We start from the raw sequence: 16,615 nt of genomic DNA, 5'->3' as shown, positions 1-16,615 counted from the left end.
TAAGTGTTTTGGGGGGGGCAACAATTACATGTGTTACTGATGGGGGGGGAAGGGGCAATCTTTATTTTTGCGGTGTTCTGGGTGGGTACGGGTTTAAATATTCAAATTTAGCGGATGGTCTGGCAACCCCTTAAAAATGGCACCAGCACCTGCAAAGCGGCAGCTGACGCCATTGTCAGCATTGCAGAGCCCACCCCTACACGTGATTGAGGGCGGCAGCGCAACCGGCGTATTATTGTGAGCCTCTACGCGCTGGATCGTGGCAATGCAGCCCACACATGCGGACCGCCATTTTTCTTGCAATGTAAATCCAGCCCATTTATCAGTACTAATCCAAATTCTGACACACACCTGTTGGGGACCGTTGAATACAAACTGGCTACTTCCCCAGAAAGATAAGAAGTTCAGATAGACAGAAGCCAATGTGTACAAGTTTTTGACAGCATTGGCAGAGATCTGATTGATAAAAAAAGGATGAAATAAAAAGCACAAGAATTCCTGTTCTTCTACATTCTCAGAAATAACACCTGGCTTTCCTGTGACCATTGTTAGAGAAAAACATTTGTTCATTAGTTTTTCACCAGAAATCCTTAATATGGAGGCAAGCCTAGCTCAGGAGATGTCTGAGGCAACATATAAATGCAAACTATTAACTCCTATTATAGAAATTAATGGTTCATAATTGTTTAATTAGTACATTGGAACAGGAGTAGGCTACACAGCCCCTCAAACCTATTCCATCATTCAATGAAATTGTTGCTGATCTGTGTCCTAACTCTATCCACAAGCCTTAGCTCCATTATTCATTGATACCCAAAAACCTATCGATCTCAGATTTTAAATGGTTAATTGAGCTATCATCTACTGCTGTTTGTGGAGATAGAGGAACACTTCAACCACCCTTTGTGTGAAGTGTTTCCTAACTTTCCTCCTGTCTGAGCTATCTCTGGTTTTAAGGTTATTTCCCCTACCAGCAGAAACAGTTTCTATCAATTCCTTTCTATTAATTCCTAAAAATCTTAATCAAATCACCCCTTAATAATCTTACATATTATAGGAAATATAATCCTAGTTTATGTAATCTATGGTCAATACTTTCATTATATATCAAATTTTATTATGTATCAAAACTACACCTGAAGTATTAAATGCACAACAGAAATTATTTAGAAATATACAAATTCTAAAATATATTCACAACTAGAAGTATTGAACAGACCATAAAACATTATTTATAAACATTTAAAAAAACTATTTCTGAAGACACAGAGAGAAAATGAAAAAAAACAAATTACATTATTTGGACACCACCATCTGTATTGTGCTACAAAAGTCATCGTGAGTCATCTACACAACATGGTCACTACAGCTGCAGCGTAACTTCCAAAGCAACTCAGTTCCAGTGTTAGCTAAACCTTTTCTGGCAAGTATTATTGCAAAATATCAGCCAGCTTGCGTTGGGAAGTAATGTACATTATTGTTACATTTTGATAGCAATTCATATATACTTAGTAATGCTGCTTTCTTTATTCAGTGTTTTAGTTGATGGTTTCCTTTTCATGATTTCAGAACAATGAGCTGGTTCAAGATTGTAAGAATTTCATATTTTAATACATATATACAGTTAAACAAAAAACTAGATTTGAGTAATTTTATTGTTTTTCTGCCATAAAAATGACACAATGCAAATAAGTTTGATGCTTGTTCACAGTATCTAACTTGTTTCTGTAATATCTTTGGCTTGCTACTCCCTCATTTGTTTGTGTGTGTGTTAAAAATGTCCTCTTGTTTAAGAGAACTGAGGGTGGCACAACTCGATGAATAATTGTACTTGACTTCACATAGCAGCAAACATGTTAAAGATGGTACTCAATCGCAAAACAGCATTTCTGGCCTCACTGAAATTGGCTTTGCTATGTGGTAGACATTCTTTGCATTCTTCAAGCATGAGCCAAACAGATAATATTTTTAAAACTGTGCCACAAGCATGTCTTCAAAAGTCTGTTTTGTATAATTTCTCATGGTGGCTGATCTTGCAGATAGGCCGACATGATAACTATTAAGTCTGGATGGTAATAAAATATTGGAGAAAGGAGGGAATAAAATTCCATGTACATAGTGCATAGTGCATCCCGCTCTATTGCATCACAGTCTTAATTCAAGTGCAACTGATGAGAGCTCCAGTTGGCCAAGTTCCTGATTCAATCCACCTCACAAGGTCTAATCCTCCATTGAAGTCTGTATGAAACCTGAATTCAAACTCGCCTGCAAAGGAAAATTAACAGGACCACTCAAAGGATTTGCAATATATCTAATTTCTCAGTATAAGATGAGAAATTATACAAAATTATATTTGTACTCTTACTGGCATATCTCAATTCTCCCTTTCCCTTGCATTTTATGCTTTAGAACTGCTGGCCCAAAGCAAGCAGCAAACATTTTGTTTAAGATTCAACCTGCTATGACATTTGAAGTTCCATTCTAGTCATAACATGATTGGTGACAATGGGCATAGCCACAAGATCTGCTCACTGCAGCGAGATTTCTATTCTGTAGGAAGAATCTTCTCCCTTACTCACGAACAAGAGGGAAATGCCAGCTCTTCCCAGGATGTCAACAACTAATGAATTTAAAGCATGTTTTTTGAATACTCTTTTATTGTTTTGGATTGAATAGTTAATCTGTATTTTATTTTATTTATTTAGAGATACAGCACTGAAACAGGCCCTTCGGCCCACAGAGTCTGTGTCGACCAACAACCGCCCATTTATACTAACCCTGCAGTAATCCCATATTCCCTACCACCTACCTACATTAGGGGCAATTTACAACAGCCAATTTACCTATCACCTGCGTTTACATTTACATTGTAGGACACCCAACACGGTCAGTGGTCAACATGGCAGACATTGCTTTTGCAGCAGGCTGATTCTGGAATGTAGCCAATTCCAAAAGCTTCTAACTATGTCAATGAATTAAGATAGCTGATTTATGAAGAATCTCTGTGTAATTAGAAACAACTCCAGCATTCGGATTTATATTTCTAACAATGGGGGGAATTGTAACCGTACCCCCACCCCGCACCCCACCACAACGTAACCCAACCCCAACCGGCTACTGACACACATGCCACCTTTGTCTATGTCACACTCTCAAAAGGTGGGCCACCTGATTATAACATTTAAATTGTGAAATGCAGTTGGGAGCCTGATTTAGATTTAATGCTAGCCTGCTGGGTTTTCCAGGCAGGCAAATGGAGACAAGACAGCAGCAGCTGGATCAAGCAAGTGAGTGCTTTTTATAAAGCTGCCTACGAATTAGGAGGAGTGGGAATGCAACCCCAGGCCCTCAAGCTGATCTTCTACCGCGACCAGCCAACTGCCACACCCCCAAACCCATGATCCCAAACCTGCCTTCTCCTTCCCTCCTGATCTGCCAAGCCCCAACCTCCCTTCTGCCCCATGATATCTCCCAGTAGCCCCTCCCACCCAACTGCCATTCCGATTTCCACTCCCACCCTTGTCCCATTTCACCCCCCTAACCAAACACTGAGGGACTGACTGTGGCCTTCTACTGCTGCCCAATAGCTGACCAGCCTATCAATCCGGCATCTGCCTGGCAGAAACATTAAATAAAATGGTAATTTTATTTGGCCATTAAATTTGGCGGGACTTCGGTGTTCCTGTGATTTCCAGGTTTCTGCCCTGAAATGTTCCCCTTATCTCCCTCCCAACCTCCCCATAAATATCAGGGGCAATGAGTCCATTGCTAATATTTAGCTCAAAAATTCTGTTCACCAAAATAGTGCTGATCAAGAACAGGAGACTAAAAATGCCAATAGATGATACCTGCTGAGTCTGACCAACTGCAGTCTTGCAATGTCATATGTGAGATTGGTCCTTGCTCAGTGGGTTTGGGGTCACTCTCGGCGGAAGTTAATGGCATTGCTCCCATTACATTGCTGAGATAACCTTTCCCTTCAATGTTACTATGCTCCCATTGGCTGGGTTCTTGAATCATTTCTTTTGCGATCTAAAAAGAAAGACAGCATTAAAATAAAACACAACACGAGACTCACATTACTTTATCCTCAGTCCTATACCAGAATCATTAGCACTTACTGTTAAGTCAATTCTAAGAATCTCTGGTTTCTTTGTTTTAGTTTTAAGGTTACTCTAAGCTGCAAGTATTTATTGCTTTCTTATGATTCACTGTGTCAGACATTCTAATTAAACTCAGCCTTTTCTTAGAAAATTTAAAAAGAATATGGGTCACTTACCCATTTGTTTATAATCTGCAACAAGTTTAATTAGGAAATATCCCACCAATGGGCAGGGATTACAACTTTGTTTGCTTTAGCAGACTGATAGCATCATGTAAGTATTTTAACCCTAATAATTTGCCACAGACACCATGATTAAAACAGTGAGAATTATGGGGTGATCACTGCTAAAATTAACCAAAACTACTATGATTGACAGAAGAGCTATAAAGACTAAATATTTCCACGACCTACAGTGTGTGTGTTACGGGTCAACAGTAGTATTTTTGACAGAGTGAGTATTATGGATGGATACCACATTTCATAGTTAAGAGTGGACAGTACTGACTCTAATGTGTTTTTGTAACTCAAGTCAAAAATGCTTGGGGCAAAGATTCCAAGGTGAATGTAACGCATATGGTTTCACTACCAATTATTGCCACATGAATCCTAATAACTAAAATTCCCATGATTGAAAATGATTCTATGGCACAATATCTTCAAATTACTGGGTTTTGAGATTTATGATAACTGATCCTTCTACCAGGCAACAAGTAAAAGCTGCATCACTAACCAGCTGGACTTTTCACTAAAATGCCTTCTTGAAGCATGGCAGTGGTGTAACAAGTTGTGCTTTGTGACCAATCATAGAACAAGAATTCTCCCTATCAGAAACAGTCAGGTTGTGAATAGACAGGTTTAGTCTCAGACTGTTGCCAGGGAGAGGGATGGAGACCATAGCTGAAGAACCAAAAAGAATGGCTTGAGTCTTCCCAATATTCAACTGAAGGAAATTTCTGCTCATCCTGTACTGGATTTGGATAAACATGCTGATAACTTAGCAACAGTGGAGGAGTCAAGAGAGATAGTGGTGAGGTAGAACTGGGTATCATCAGCTTACATGTGAAAACTAACGCTGTGCTTTCAATGTCTCCAAATGGCAGCATTTAAATGAGAAATAGGAGGGGGCCAAGGATAAATCCTTGAGGGACAGCAGAGGTCATGTGCGGGAGTGGGAACAGATGCCATTGCAAGTGATTACCGTTAGATAGATAAGAATGGAACCAGGCGAGTGCAGTCCCACCTAGCTGGACAACACTGGATAGGCATTGAAAGACAATGGTGTGGTTAATTGTATCAAAGGCTGCAGACAAATAGCAAACGACTGGCAAAAAGTTGCCCAATCATCTCCCAGCAATGGGCAGTGTGTAACCCAGAGACTAAAAGAACAGAAAAGAGATATCCTTACAAATATCCAGAAAAAGAAAGTGACTCACTCAGCAACGCTGACTAACCCAGCCACAAGGTAAGCTACAACTCAATTTTTATTTATAAATGCAATGGCCACAAAAGAGAGGTGAATTGAAATTGAACTTCCCACGTACAAAACACAAAATTCTCTCAGTACAATCAGCTGCATCTACTAACCTCAGCAACATCTTCTGTTGTCAGAAAGCTGTCTGCTGCACTGGCTGCTGTGAAGAACAAAACAAAGCAAATTCAGTACAAACCAGTGGATTTGCCAGACACCCAAATCATACTACAGAGAAGCACATTCCCCTCCTCTCCCCTACCAGGACAAGCACATTCCTCATAGACAAATGCCCTGTCCCATTCCCCTTTACAGAACATTTTTAAACCTGCTTTAAAGTTCTGATTGCATTGATGTTAGAAGTTTACTTCTCCGTTACTGGACTAATTTAAAACAGAAAAGTACAATGTCACACATTAAGTGTAATAAATAAGTAACTTGTTTTGGTGGAACTCAATTCTTTGTGACTTCTTAGTACTGATCTTACATTTAGGGGCATCTATCTATAATTGTCACCTCTTTCATAAGACTATAGAGTTTTCTTCTGTTTAACCGAAAAGTACAAAGTGTAGGTGAAGCAATAACCATCCAGCACCACCTCCATCACTATAGAACCCTCTTCTCAAAATAATTAAAAGAATAAACGGTCTCTAAATGGAGTAAAGAATTATAAAATTGTGATGCTGTAAGAGGGGCTTAAATAAGCTGCGTGGTAAGGAGAGTGAGGGACTATTTTTGAGATTTAGTAAAATGTGGCAGTGGGGCTGTATTGCAGGTGGAGTATGTGAACAACAGCCCTGCTGCATTAGAGTATTTCCACTGAATTACAAAAGGCTTGGCCTCGTTTATCAGATTTCTCATTTACCTATGCAAATATTGCTGCCAAATTCTGCATTTTGTGAAATTATACAAGGTATTTAATTATTTCTTTTTATCCACTTTTTATATGTTGGGATCTATGAATGCTGATATTTAACAACTGAACACACTTTTAAAAATCAATTCTGAGATTCCACTTTGCATTATTTTGCTGCTCAACAATAATTATACTTCTGTCTGGGGAGACAATAGCAAAATACTTTGATGCAGTGTTTGTTTTTATCACTTAAACATGGTTTATTCTGTATTAAAAAGTGTCAGTCAGACTTGGCTCAGTGGGTAGTAGTCTTGCCTCTGAGTTAAAAGGTTGTGGATTCAAGCAATGGTCCTGAGTCTTGACCATGTAAGTAAGGCTAACACTCCAGTACAGTTCAAAGACAGCACTGTTCTGTCAGAGGTGTGAGCTTTCTGGAAAATCAAGACTCTGTCTACTCTCCTACGTAAATGCAAAGTATCCCATGGCAATATGTGAAAAAGAGTAAGGTATCCTGGTCATTGTTTTTCCCCAACCAACGTCAATAAAACAGATTATCTAGTCATATCATTATCGTTGGTGGGACCTTATATGTAAATTGGCTGTTGTACTTCCATACATTATACACCCCATAAAGACTGTAAGGTGGTTGGGATATTCTGAGTTGTTACACAAATCCTTTGTTGTACTTGTGCTTAGAAGTCAATGAACAGCTTGCTGATACAATGTCTATTTATACAGAGGGTTGTACAGTGTAGTAAAGCAATGATACAATGTATCATAAAGTTATGGTACTACAGACTATCCCTGTGACCTCTCCAGCAGGCTGAATTGCTGATCTCAACCACCTTATCTGAGAACTGATTGCCCGCCTACATTTTCGGTCACCGTGACGTGTAGCAACCAGAAACAATAAAAGAAGTTGTACTGTGTGTGAAAGAGAGAGAGAGAGAGAGAGAGCGAGATCATCCATCTATTACAGGACTGATGTAAGATGCTTTTCAGCCCATCTTCCAAAGGCAAAGATCCCTGAAAGCTGTATGACATGGCCACCACCTGTGCAGTATGACACCAGGTCACCATTTTATACAAGGTGGCATCTTGCAAAAATCTCAAAAACCTCAGCAGATTCAGATTTGAATTAAACAAAGCAAATTCTTCTAGAAATACAGGAAGTTCTGTGTACTAATTTAATCTGATTTTATGGTAGAAGTGCTACACCTTTTTATTCTTTCATGGGATGTGAGCGTTGCTGGCAACACCAGCATTTGTTGCCCATCCCTAACTGCCCTTGAGAAGGTGGTGTCCATCTGGTGTAGGTATACCCACTGTGCTGTTAGGGAGCGAGTTCCAGGATTTTGACCCAACAACAGTGAAGGAATGGCGATATAGTTCCAACTCAGGATGGTGTGTGGCTTGGAGAGGAACTTGCAGGTGGTGGTGTTTCCATGTGTCTGCTGCCCTTGTTCTTCTAGGTGGTAGAGGTCATGGGTTTGGAAGGTGCTATCAAAGGATGCTTGGCAAGTTGCTGCAGTGCATCTTGCAGATGGTAGGTGAATCTATTGGGATTCACTAAGGCCAATTGCTGGGTAAACCTGGTAGATGGCCTTACTAATTGGCACATTAACCTTCAGGTTGCAGCCAGCTGCATGAGATTTAGATATCGAGGACAGAAGATGCTAGCATATGTTTTATATTGCAGCTTAAGTGGGCCATTGCAAATATTTAGGGTGTAGAAGTCCCTAAGAGCCAATGGGGGGTTGTACTTGCCTTGGAGGGAGTACAGTAAGGATTCCTTGGACTGATTCCGAGGTGGGGGTAATTATCATATGGGGAGAGATTGAGTGAACTGGGTCTGTAATCCTTAGAGTTTGGAGAAGTGAGCAGTGATCTCATTGAAACATGTGGTATTCTTGGGGACCTTGATAGGATAGATGCAGGGAGAATGTTTTCCTTGGCTGGGGAGTCTGGAGCAGGGGATCACAGTTTTGGAATGGAAGAGGGTCGGACGTTTGGGATTGGGATGGGAGAGGTTTCTTCACTCGGTGTGTTGTGGAGCTTTGGAGTTCTCTACCCCAGGAGGCTGTGGGATGCTTAGTAGTTGAGTACATTTGGGGCAGAGATTGATGGATTTTTGAATACTGGGGGATGAGGGGATTATGCAGAAAGTGCTGTTGAGGTAGATCACCCATGATCTTATTGAATGGTGGAAAGACCAAATGGGCTACTGCTGCTCCTATTTCTTAAGTTCTTAGGTAATCTACTGAAGAATCCCAAGGAAAGTAGTTGACTGTCAAATGGTTCTGTTATTTTTTCAATAGATTGAGCACCTAGTACTAACCTGCAGGAGAGGGCATGGGAGAGATCTGAAATGGGTACAGGTCACTTGTGCTGACAACCTGATCTTCAGATTTCCCTACCATTCCATTGATAGTCCAATCAGCCAGCTGGTCTGCTGCTGAGCATGATTCCGATGCAGCGAACTCTGTAATAAAATGGGAGGAAAGAAAATATGTTTAACACAATACAGAGCTTGACATGTTCAAGATCATACAACCAGATAAAACTCATACTGTACACAACAAACATTTTGAGAAAAAAAACGTATTTCTAATACACAGAAGCTCAGCTTACTTAAAGCCCACTACATATTTTAGTTAAAATGTTAGCTTTTGCTGACAAATTGTCCAAGCTGCTTTTGATGCTGTTTTGGGAAATTCAATGTATTGTACTACAGCTGGCCACAATATCCCTGGACTGGAGAGAAAATATTTATATAAGAATTTTGGCTCTTGATCCGTATCCAGTGTCTCCTGCTAGTGTCACCCCTGTGCTCTCTGACCTACACTGGCTCCCAGTCAAGCAACATCTTGATTTTAAAATTCTCATCCTTGTTTTCAAATCCCTCCATGGCCTTGCCCCTCCCTATATCTGTAATCTCCTTGAACCCCATAATCCTCCAAGATATCTGCACTCCTCTAATTCTGGCCTCTTGTTCATCCCTGATTTAATCGCTCCACCACTGGTGGCCATGCCTTCAGTTGCCTAGGTTCTAAGCTCTGGAATAACCTCCTTAAATCTCTCCACCTTGCCACCTCACTTTCCTCCTTTAGGACACTCCTTAAAACCTACTTCTTTGGCCAAGCTTTTGGTCATCTGACCTAATATCTCCTTTTGTGGCTCGGTGTCATACATTGTTTTACAATGCTCCTGTGAAGCGCCATGGGACATTTTATTATGTTAAAGGTGGTATATAAATATAAGTGTTGTTGTTGGAAAGGTTACACACAGCAAGATTGATCAAAGACAGGAATGGGTAGTAATTTTCCCCTACTCATCACATTGAGTGGTCTGCCATTGCTCACTGTCTATGCTTATACAGGCATTACTGCTACTTAAGTGAATTATGTAAAAACTGGGTGCTGAAGAGGGGAAAACATTTTATAAAATTGTTTAGTTTATTTTTAAAGGAATAAAATAAACTTTGCATTGCAAAGCACCAAACAATTCTCTTAAAAGGCTGTTAACTGCAAAAATAATGTGACTTTTTAGTAGTTTTGCAAAGATGTCTAGACCAACTGTTTTTTTCAGTTCTCTCACCTCCTATATTCACTGTGCTGTCAACCACCATTTCCTGTGGAGTACATTGTTCTAGTGCAGTGTATGTGGTGTGATCAACTGGTAGTTTAGATGCAACAAGTTCTGTCACTTCTAGCTTGACCTTTAACTTAGTCTCCTACAAAGATATAAAGAAATCATTTTTTGTTAAAACAAAAATAGTGTCAAATTGTTTTATTTGACTGAAAAATATTCTGATCGAAATAATGGGATGACTTTTATGGGTCCCCTAGGGACAGGAACGGAGGCTTTCCTGCCCCAGGCTAATGCCTCCACCTCAATTTTGTTGAAGGTGGAGGAGAACCTTCCACTGGCGGCCTCCTATCGGGGTCAGGGTGCCTCACCTTTGGGGGCGATCCAGGGCCCCTGGTGAGTCCCCCCAGCGGTGATGCCTGTTCCCCCGGGAAGATCCCAATGCTTAGTAACACCCCACCCCCACCCTGTGGCTGGGACCCTTGTGAATGCCCCGGCGACCCGGATCCCACTTACCGCTCCTGGGGTCGTTATCAATCTTCTACTCTAAAGCCTGGCTACCCAACCCAAACCCGACTACATGTGTCGGTGTCGGGTTTGGGTCGAAATACCGAATCCAGCATTCGGGCTCGAGTCGGGTTGGGCTGGACGGTACTGCTTCCGGGAAGTCATGGGATCAAGCTTACCCATGATTCCCCACAACTTCAGCTGCAGGAATAGCCTGCTGCTGAAGCAGATGAAGGATATGTCGGGTCCGGCTCGCGTCGGGTTCAGCTTGGCTGTGGTCGGGTCGGGCCCGGGTCGGGTTTTAATTTTATACCCGAGCCAGGCTTTATTCGACGCTACAGGCCTCCTGCAGTACCGGCAATAGCCACCGCTCCTGATGGTGCTGCCAGCTCGGAGACAGGAGCTCGTCCTTTAAAGGGATGGCATCCCCGACGGCAGGAAGTTAATTGGCTGCCCACTGTGGAGCCAATAGAGGGCTGAGGCTGGGTCTCCCCTGCCTTCCAGCCCATCGCCAGGAACCCCGTTGCCGGAATAAAATCTGGCCCAATTTGTATACAGAAGTAATCCAGGTACTTACCCTTTTCCTACACTTGCTTTTTGATTCTTTGGATGACCTAGACTTCTTTTCTGTGGACAAGCAAAATAATGGACCTTTAAGCATTCTATACTTCTGTTTCACTTTCAAAATGTAACAAAAAACAGGAGGCTCAGTACCTTTTTGCTTTGATCTGTCCAGTGGTGGTAGCATTCTGTACACTCGAATAGCACTAGAGCCTTTATTAATACTCTTATCCTTCACTTCCTCTATATCAGGCAGTGAGTTCATGGCACAACGGAAATTGGCTTTCCATGTTTTAGGTTCTGGTGAATCTATTCCTTGTCTGAACCTCCCTGCAAAGAAAATGGATGGATTAAAGACAACTGGGTACACATGGGCATTCAGATTGGATTTCCAAAGTTGTTAATTTGACAATGAGGTACAAGCAGGATCATCAACTAAAGGAATGCTGCTTGAACATTTTCTATTTGTAATTTGGATTCCTGGTCTTGAATTTCAGGTTTGAACCTGTTCCATGTTTGAGTTATTTGTTTTACAGGTTGTTTTTAATATATGGAAATGGAAGTTATGTGGTGTACTTACTAAAGGAGCAATAGCAAATTTAATATAATTTAAGATGTCAGATTATAATAGCATATCATAGGACCTGTAATATTTAAAATGTGTTGCAAAACTGAAACAAGACATTCAAGCAATGTGATGAGAAAGCCAACAATCATCCAAAATCAGATTGCATAAAATATATCTACAAGCTTCTGTTGTAACGTTTGTTTTTTCCACTGCCAAGAATTTTCATTCGTTTAATCTATGTTTTGCTAAGGTGATATTTGTAGATGCTCTTAGCAGAATTGTCTTAAAGGGAGAGCAACATTATCTTAGGTTAATTTTCATACAGCACTTTGCTAGTTCATAAACTGTTATATTTAGTAAGTAATATTTATATGCATCCAGCACCACTCTGCACCATTGTGAAGACAAGAATAATGTTATCTACCTGTATGTATAGCCCAGTTTCTGAAAAGACTGGCATCTGTTTCCAGGTTCCATCCATGTCGAGCAGCATGCTTCCATGGAATTTGAAACATCTTCCGTTCCTGCATTTTCAATGGAATATGTAAAGTTGGCTTGATCACTTAGTAATAATACAATATAAATTAAGGCCAATGATCCAGTAATCTAGCAGTAACTGTAATGGTTTGTCAGCCAGGGGAAATGGTGGTTTGCCAGCTGGGTTATGCCAACAAGACTTGTATAGTAAACAAATCCTATGAATCAGCACACTCAATACTTCAGATCAATCGAGTTTGTATTACTTTACATTAGGCAGTGCTGAAATGCTTTAGTTTATGCTCCTTTATTCTATACGTTCCAGGTGACATGAAGTGCCTTGGTCTCCCGGCCTGTTTCAAGCATTCGACCTGGTCACATATGACACTGGTAAAGGTTGTGCAGAAGTTTTGACAAAAAAACTGTTTTGCCATCTTCCAAGTCATGAAAGGCAAACAGAAGTTTGTACCCATTGCCGAGTAGGAGAGGCAACGCCTCCACTTGCAAGCACCCACCCATGTGTGAATAAAATATAAAAATGTACAGAAATATTAAGATTAGTTCAATGTAATTAATTCTTCAGAGCTGCAGATTACTGTGCATAGCAGTGAGTGAAACAATATGTACTTGCCTTATTTATCCAAATCAATCCAGGAATCGCATTAGAGTCTATCTGCAATTCCAGCCAAGGTCTCATACGCATTCTTGCCACAGGCATATTTCTAGAGATCTGCTGGGGAAAATAAGCTACATTTTAATATATGCAATGCAATGAGAAGTTTGGCTCAATGTGTAAATGCATCACCTAGTATAGCACGGATCCTTGCATTCCCAGGAAAATCCCAGTTGTTATCTCTGCTCTGTGCTGATTCAGTTGATCTAAAATTGTGTACCTAGAAGGGGAAAATTCAGCCACACTGCTATTTCTTATTGCCACCTAGAGCTCTCTGTTGGAAAGTCCCCATATGTTGGGTGCAAAATTAAAACAGGATCAGCCGGGTTGGGGTGCAGTGAAGCTTTCATATCAAAAAGTCTGTCAGTGCTCACTGACCCCAAGCTCTCAAGGTACAAGAAGCTGACAACCGTTATGAAGCATGTCCCAGCATGAGCTAGTACTGCCTACAAGAGATCAGCATTTTCTAAAAGGGCTTGATTTTCGAAATATAGGCGCACCTATGCAGTGTGTGTCTTTACATATAGACTATTAGCCACTCTAATGCTTACTTGTCTCGTTCTTTAAGAAATTATTACAGTGAACTTCAACTCAAATACTTGAATGGTTAACAGAATGCGTACGTGTTATCTCATCAAACTCAGAACAAATTAAGCCACTAGGCGCACGACATGCAACCTGAAAGGGCACGGAAAGGGCGGCGCTTCCTGAATTATTCTGCAATGTAATTCGGAGAGCTAAAAAAGCTCCCGCTCTCTGCTACTACGTCTTAGCAATAGGACGCTGCAGAAAGTCCGGCTTTATTGTCAACCTGTTAAAATTCTGAATTTATTGTTGAGACGTACATGCGTAGTCTTAAGTTTTTCAAAATATTTGTCTTTACTGAACCAGCATTTAACATACACGGCACCGCGATCCCACATTGCACAACTCTATCTTCCATATAATCGTTTAGGAAAATAGCAACTGGCTGTCAATTCAATTTAAAATGATCATCAAAAATAATTTCTAAAAGTTAATGGTTATTATTGCATGATTACAAACTTTGGAAACACGATGCTCGGTTCCATTATTTCTCTGCTATTATTTCTTCACTACTTCCGCGTGTGTTGTTATGATCAGCAAAATTGTCTCAGTGTTCAGAAAGTGCATTGCAATAATTATTCAGGGAGCCTAAATAATAATCTTACTGCAGCACGGACTGCAGCCTAATTCAAACAAATTATTACTCTCTGACATTTCTAGTATATTTATGATTTAACATTTATTCTTCTCGAGGCTTTCATTAAATTGCACCAGTATTATAGACATTTCAAATTGGTGCAAGCTTGTATCTAAAAGGCGTCCGAAACGATGTTACAAGCCAGTATCAAGCCTTACATCCATGTACAATACAGCAATAAGTTACCTGCAGTAAAGCTGATGTGAAACTGAGTCAGTGTCCAGTTCTTTCACAACTGTTCAGCAAGAACACTTCAGTCGATCTGGGGTTCTCAGCGGCTTGATCGCTACATTAAAAATCAAAACAGGACGCGGGATTTCCCACCAACACTCATGATAAAACTAGGCGAACCAATAGGAGGTCTTGGCAACCATCCCAAAATACTTAAGGCGATACCATTGGTAAGACTGCCGCTCTCATCATTTCGGGGAAATCATGCTGTTTATATTGCTTCGCATTGAATGGGGGAAGTACGCCACCACGCCAGGGAGTATAGATAAACAAGCACTAAAATAATGCAATATCTATTATGGCAAAATTTTCATTTCTATGATATTTTATGTTTTTCAATTATTTTTGTAAAGTTGGTGTGTCTATCTGGTAATGCATTTTTTTCAGAGCCTTTAGTTAAATTTCAGCGCAAATATTTCATTCAGTATGTTTGTTTTGTAAATCAGAAATAAGCATAAATTACTCAGTGGCAATATTACAAAAATGTGAACCTTGCAAAATATAGCAGTCCTCAGATATGACCATTTTATAGAGAGTTATAAATTCTCCTTATGCAGTTTTGAGTACTAAACTTATGAAAGACGAAGCACTGACATCAAATGTAACACCTAAGTAAAATAATTTTAAAAACTAAACAGCAACGTTAAAGTTTCAGAAGTTTATCAAGTTAAAGAGAGCCCAATGGAATGCAAGTCAGAGAATCCCAGAATTGCTACAGCGCAGAAGGAGGCCATTCGGCCCATCATGTCTGGACCGGCTCACCTCGTGCCAGTCTCCCGCCTTCTCCATGTACCCCTGCACATTCCTCCTTTTCACATAAGTCGAATTCCCTTTTGAATGCTTCAATTGAACCTGCCTCAATCACACTCTCAGGCAGCACATTGCAGATCTTAACCATTCGCTAGGTGAAAAGGTTTTTCCTCATGTCACGTTTGCTTCTTTTAATAATTACTTTAAATCTGTGTCCTCTCGTTCTCCATCCTTTAATGTTGCATTTGACAGTTATCTCACTCCTGTTTCATGCTTGTGCTCTTTGACGTCACTTAGACCCCTTGGAGGACATTTTAACTCATTCAACCCACTCATTTGCACAGTGTTAAATTTGATTGCTTCCAGGTATTATATATTCCTATTCATCAACTTTTAAAAAGCTACTATTGTATTCACAGATATCATGCTGCAGAGGTTATATTTTGTTGTTCTTCTTTGGCCTCCTTATCTCGAGAGACAATGGATAAGCGCCTGGAGGTGGTCAGTGGTTTGTGAAGCAGTGTCTGGAGTGGCTATAAAGGCCAATTCTAGAGTGACAGGCTCTTCCACAGGTGCTGCAGAGAAATTTGTTTGTCGGGGCTGTTACACAGTTGGCTCTCCCCTTGCGCCTCTGTCTTTTTTCCTGCCAACTACTAAGTCTCTTCGACTCGCCACACTTTAGCCCCGTCTTTATGGCTGCCCGCCAGCTCTGGTGAACGTTGGCAACTGACTCCCACGACTTGTGATCAATGTCACAGGACTTCATGTCGCATTTGCAGACGTCTTTAAAGCGGAGACATGGATGGCCGGTGGGTCTGATACCAGTGGCGAGCTCGCTGTACAATGTGTCTTTGGGGATCCTGCCATCTTCCATGCGGCTCACATGGCCAAGCCATCTCAAGCACCGCTGACTCAGTAGTGTGTATAAGCTGGGGATGTTGGCTGCCTCGAGGACTTCTGTGTTGGAGATACGGTCCTGCCACCTGATGCCAAGTCTTCTCCGGAGGCAGCGAAGATGGAATGAATTGAGACGTCGCTCTTGGCTGACATACGTTGTCCAGGCCTCGCTGCCATAGAGCAAGGTACTGAGGACACAGGTCTGATACACTCGGACTTTTGTGTTCCGTGTCAGTGTGCCATTTTCCCACACTCTCTTGGCCAGTCTGGACATAGCAGTGGAAGCCTTTCCCATGGGCTTGTTGATTTCTGCATCTAGAGACAGGTTACTGGTGATAGTTGAGCCTAGGTAGGTGAACTCTTGAACCACTTCCAGAGCGTGGTCGCCAATATTGATGGATGGAGCAATTCTGACGTCCTGCCCCATGATGTTCGTTTTCTTGAGGCTGATGGTTAGGCCAAATTCATTGCAGGCAGCCACAAACCTGTCGATGAGACTCTGCAGGCACTCTTCAGTGTGAGGTGTTAAAGCAGCATCGTCAGCAAAGAGGAGTTCCCTCATGAGGACTTTCCGTACTTTGGACTTTGCTCTTAGACAGGCAAGGTTGAACAACCTGCCCCCTGATCTTGTGTGGAGGAAAATTCCTTCTTCAGAGGACTTGAATGCATGTGAAAGCAGCAGGGAGAAGAAAATCCCAAAAAGTGCGGGTGC

The 16,615-nt window shown here is 41.1% G+C and overlaps 1 protein-coding gene across 2 annotated transcripts; it reads right to left on the bottom strand.

Annotated features, from left to right (window-relative positions):
• Positions 1 to 1,095: 1,095 nt before the first annotated feature.
• LOC137375962 (interferon regulatory factor 1-like) lies at positions 1,096 to 14,335 on the bottom strand. Of its 2 annotated transcripts, none has more exons than XM_068043765.1 (10): positions 14,212 to 14,335; positions 12,762 to 12,863; positions 12,078 to 12,177; positions 11,239 to 11,415; positions 11,102 to 11,151; positions 10,027 to 10,162; positions 8,768 to 8,911; positions 5,690 to 5,736; positions 3,849 to 4,032; positions 1,096 to 2,265 (listed from the first exon to the last, which is right to left on the bottom strand). In XM_068043765.1, exons 2-10 carry the CDS (start codon positions 12,846 to 12,848, stop codon positions 2,159 to 2,161), a joined length of 1,032 nt encoding a protein of 343 aa, XP_067899866.1. In that variant the 5' UTR covers positions 12,849 to 12,863; positions 14,212 to 14,335; the 3' UTR covers positions 1,096 to 2,158. The 2 variants fall into 2 exon arrangements, with proteins under 2 accessions (XP_067899866.1, XP_067899865.1); XM_068043764.1 differs by having other exon boundaries at positions 12,762 to 12,860.
• Between the last annotated feature and the right edge of the window lie 2,280 nt (positions 14,336 to 16,615).

This window comes from Heterodontus francisci, chromosome 12 (assembly GCF_036365525.1).
Source record: "Heterodontus francisci isolate sHetFra1 chromosome 12, sHetFra1.hap1, whole genome shotgun sequence".
In the NCBI taxonomy this organism is placed as follows: domain Eukaryota; kingdom Metazoa; phylum Chordata; class Chondrichthyes; order Heterodontiformes; family Heterodontidae; genus Heterodontus; species Heterodontus francisci.
This window is presented reverse-complemented; position numbering and strand designations above follow the sequence as displayed.

What these genes read in the sequence shown, in the direction of transcription:
- LOC137375962 (XM_068043765.1), bottom strand. Translation starts at nt 12,848, where the DNA reads ATGCCTGTGGCAAGAATGCGTATGAGACCTTGGCTGGAATTGCAGATA. An exon ending in GATTGATTTGGATAAATAAG is followed by an intron (nt 12,178 to 12,761) that starts GCAAGTACATAT and finishes TTGAAAATGCAG; the next exon opens with GAACGGAAGATGTTTCAAAT. An exon ending in CAGCACAGTGAATATAGGAG is followed by an intron (nt 8,912 to 10,026) that starts GTGAGAGAACTG and finishes ATTTTATTACAG; the next exon opens with AGTTCGCTGCATCGGAATCA.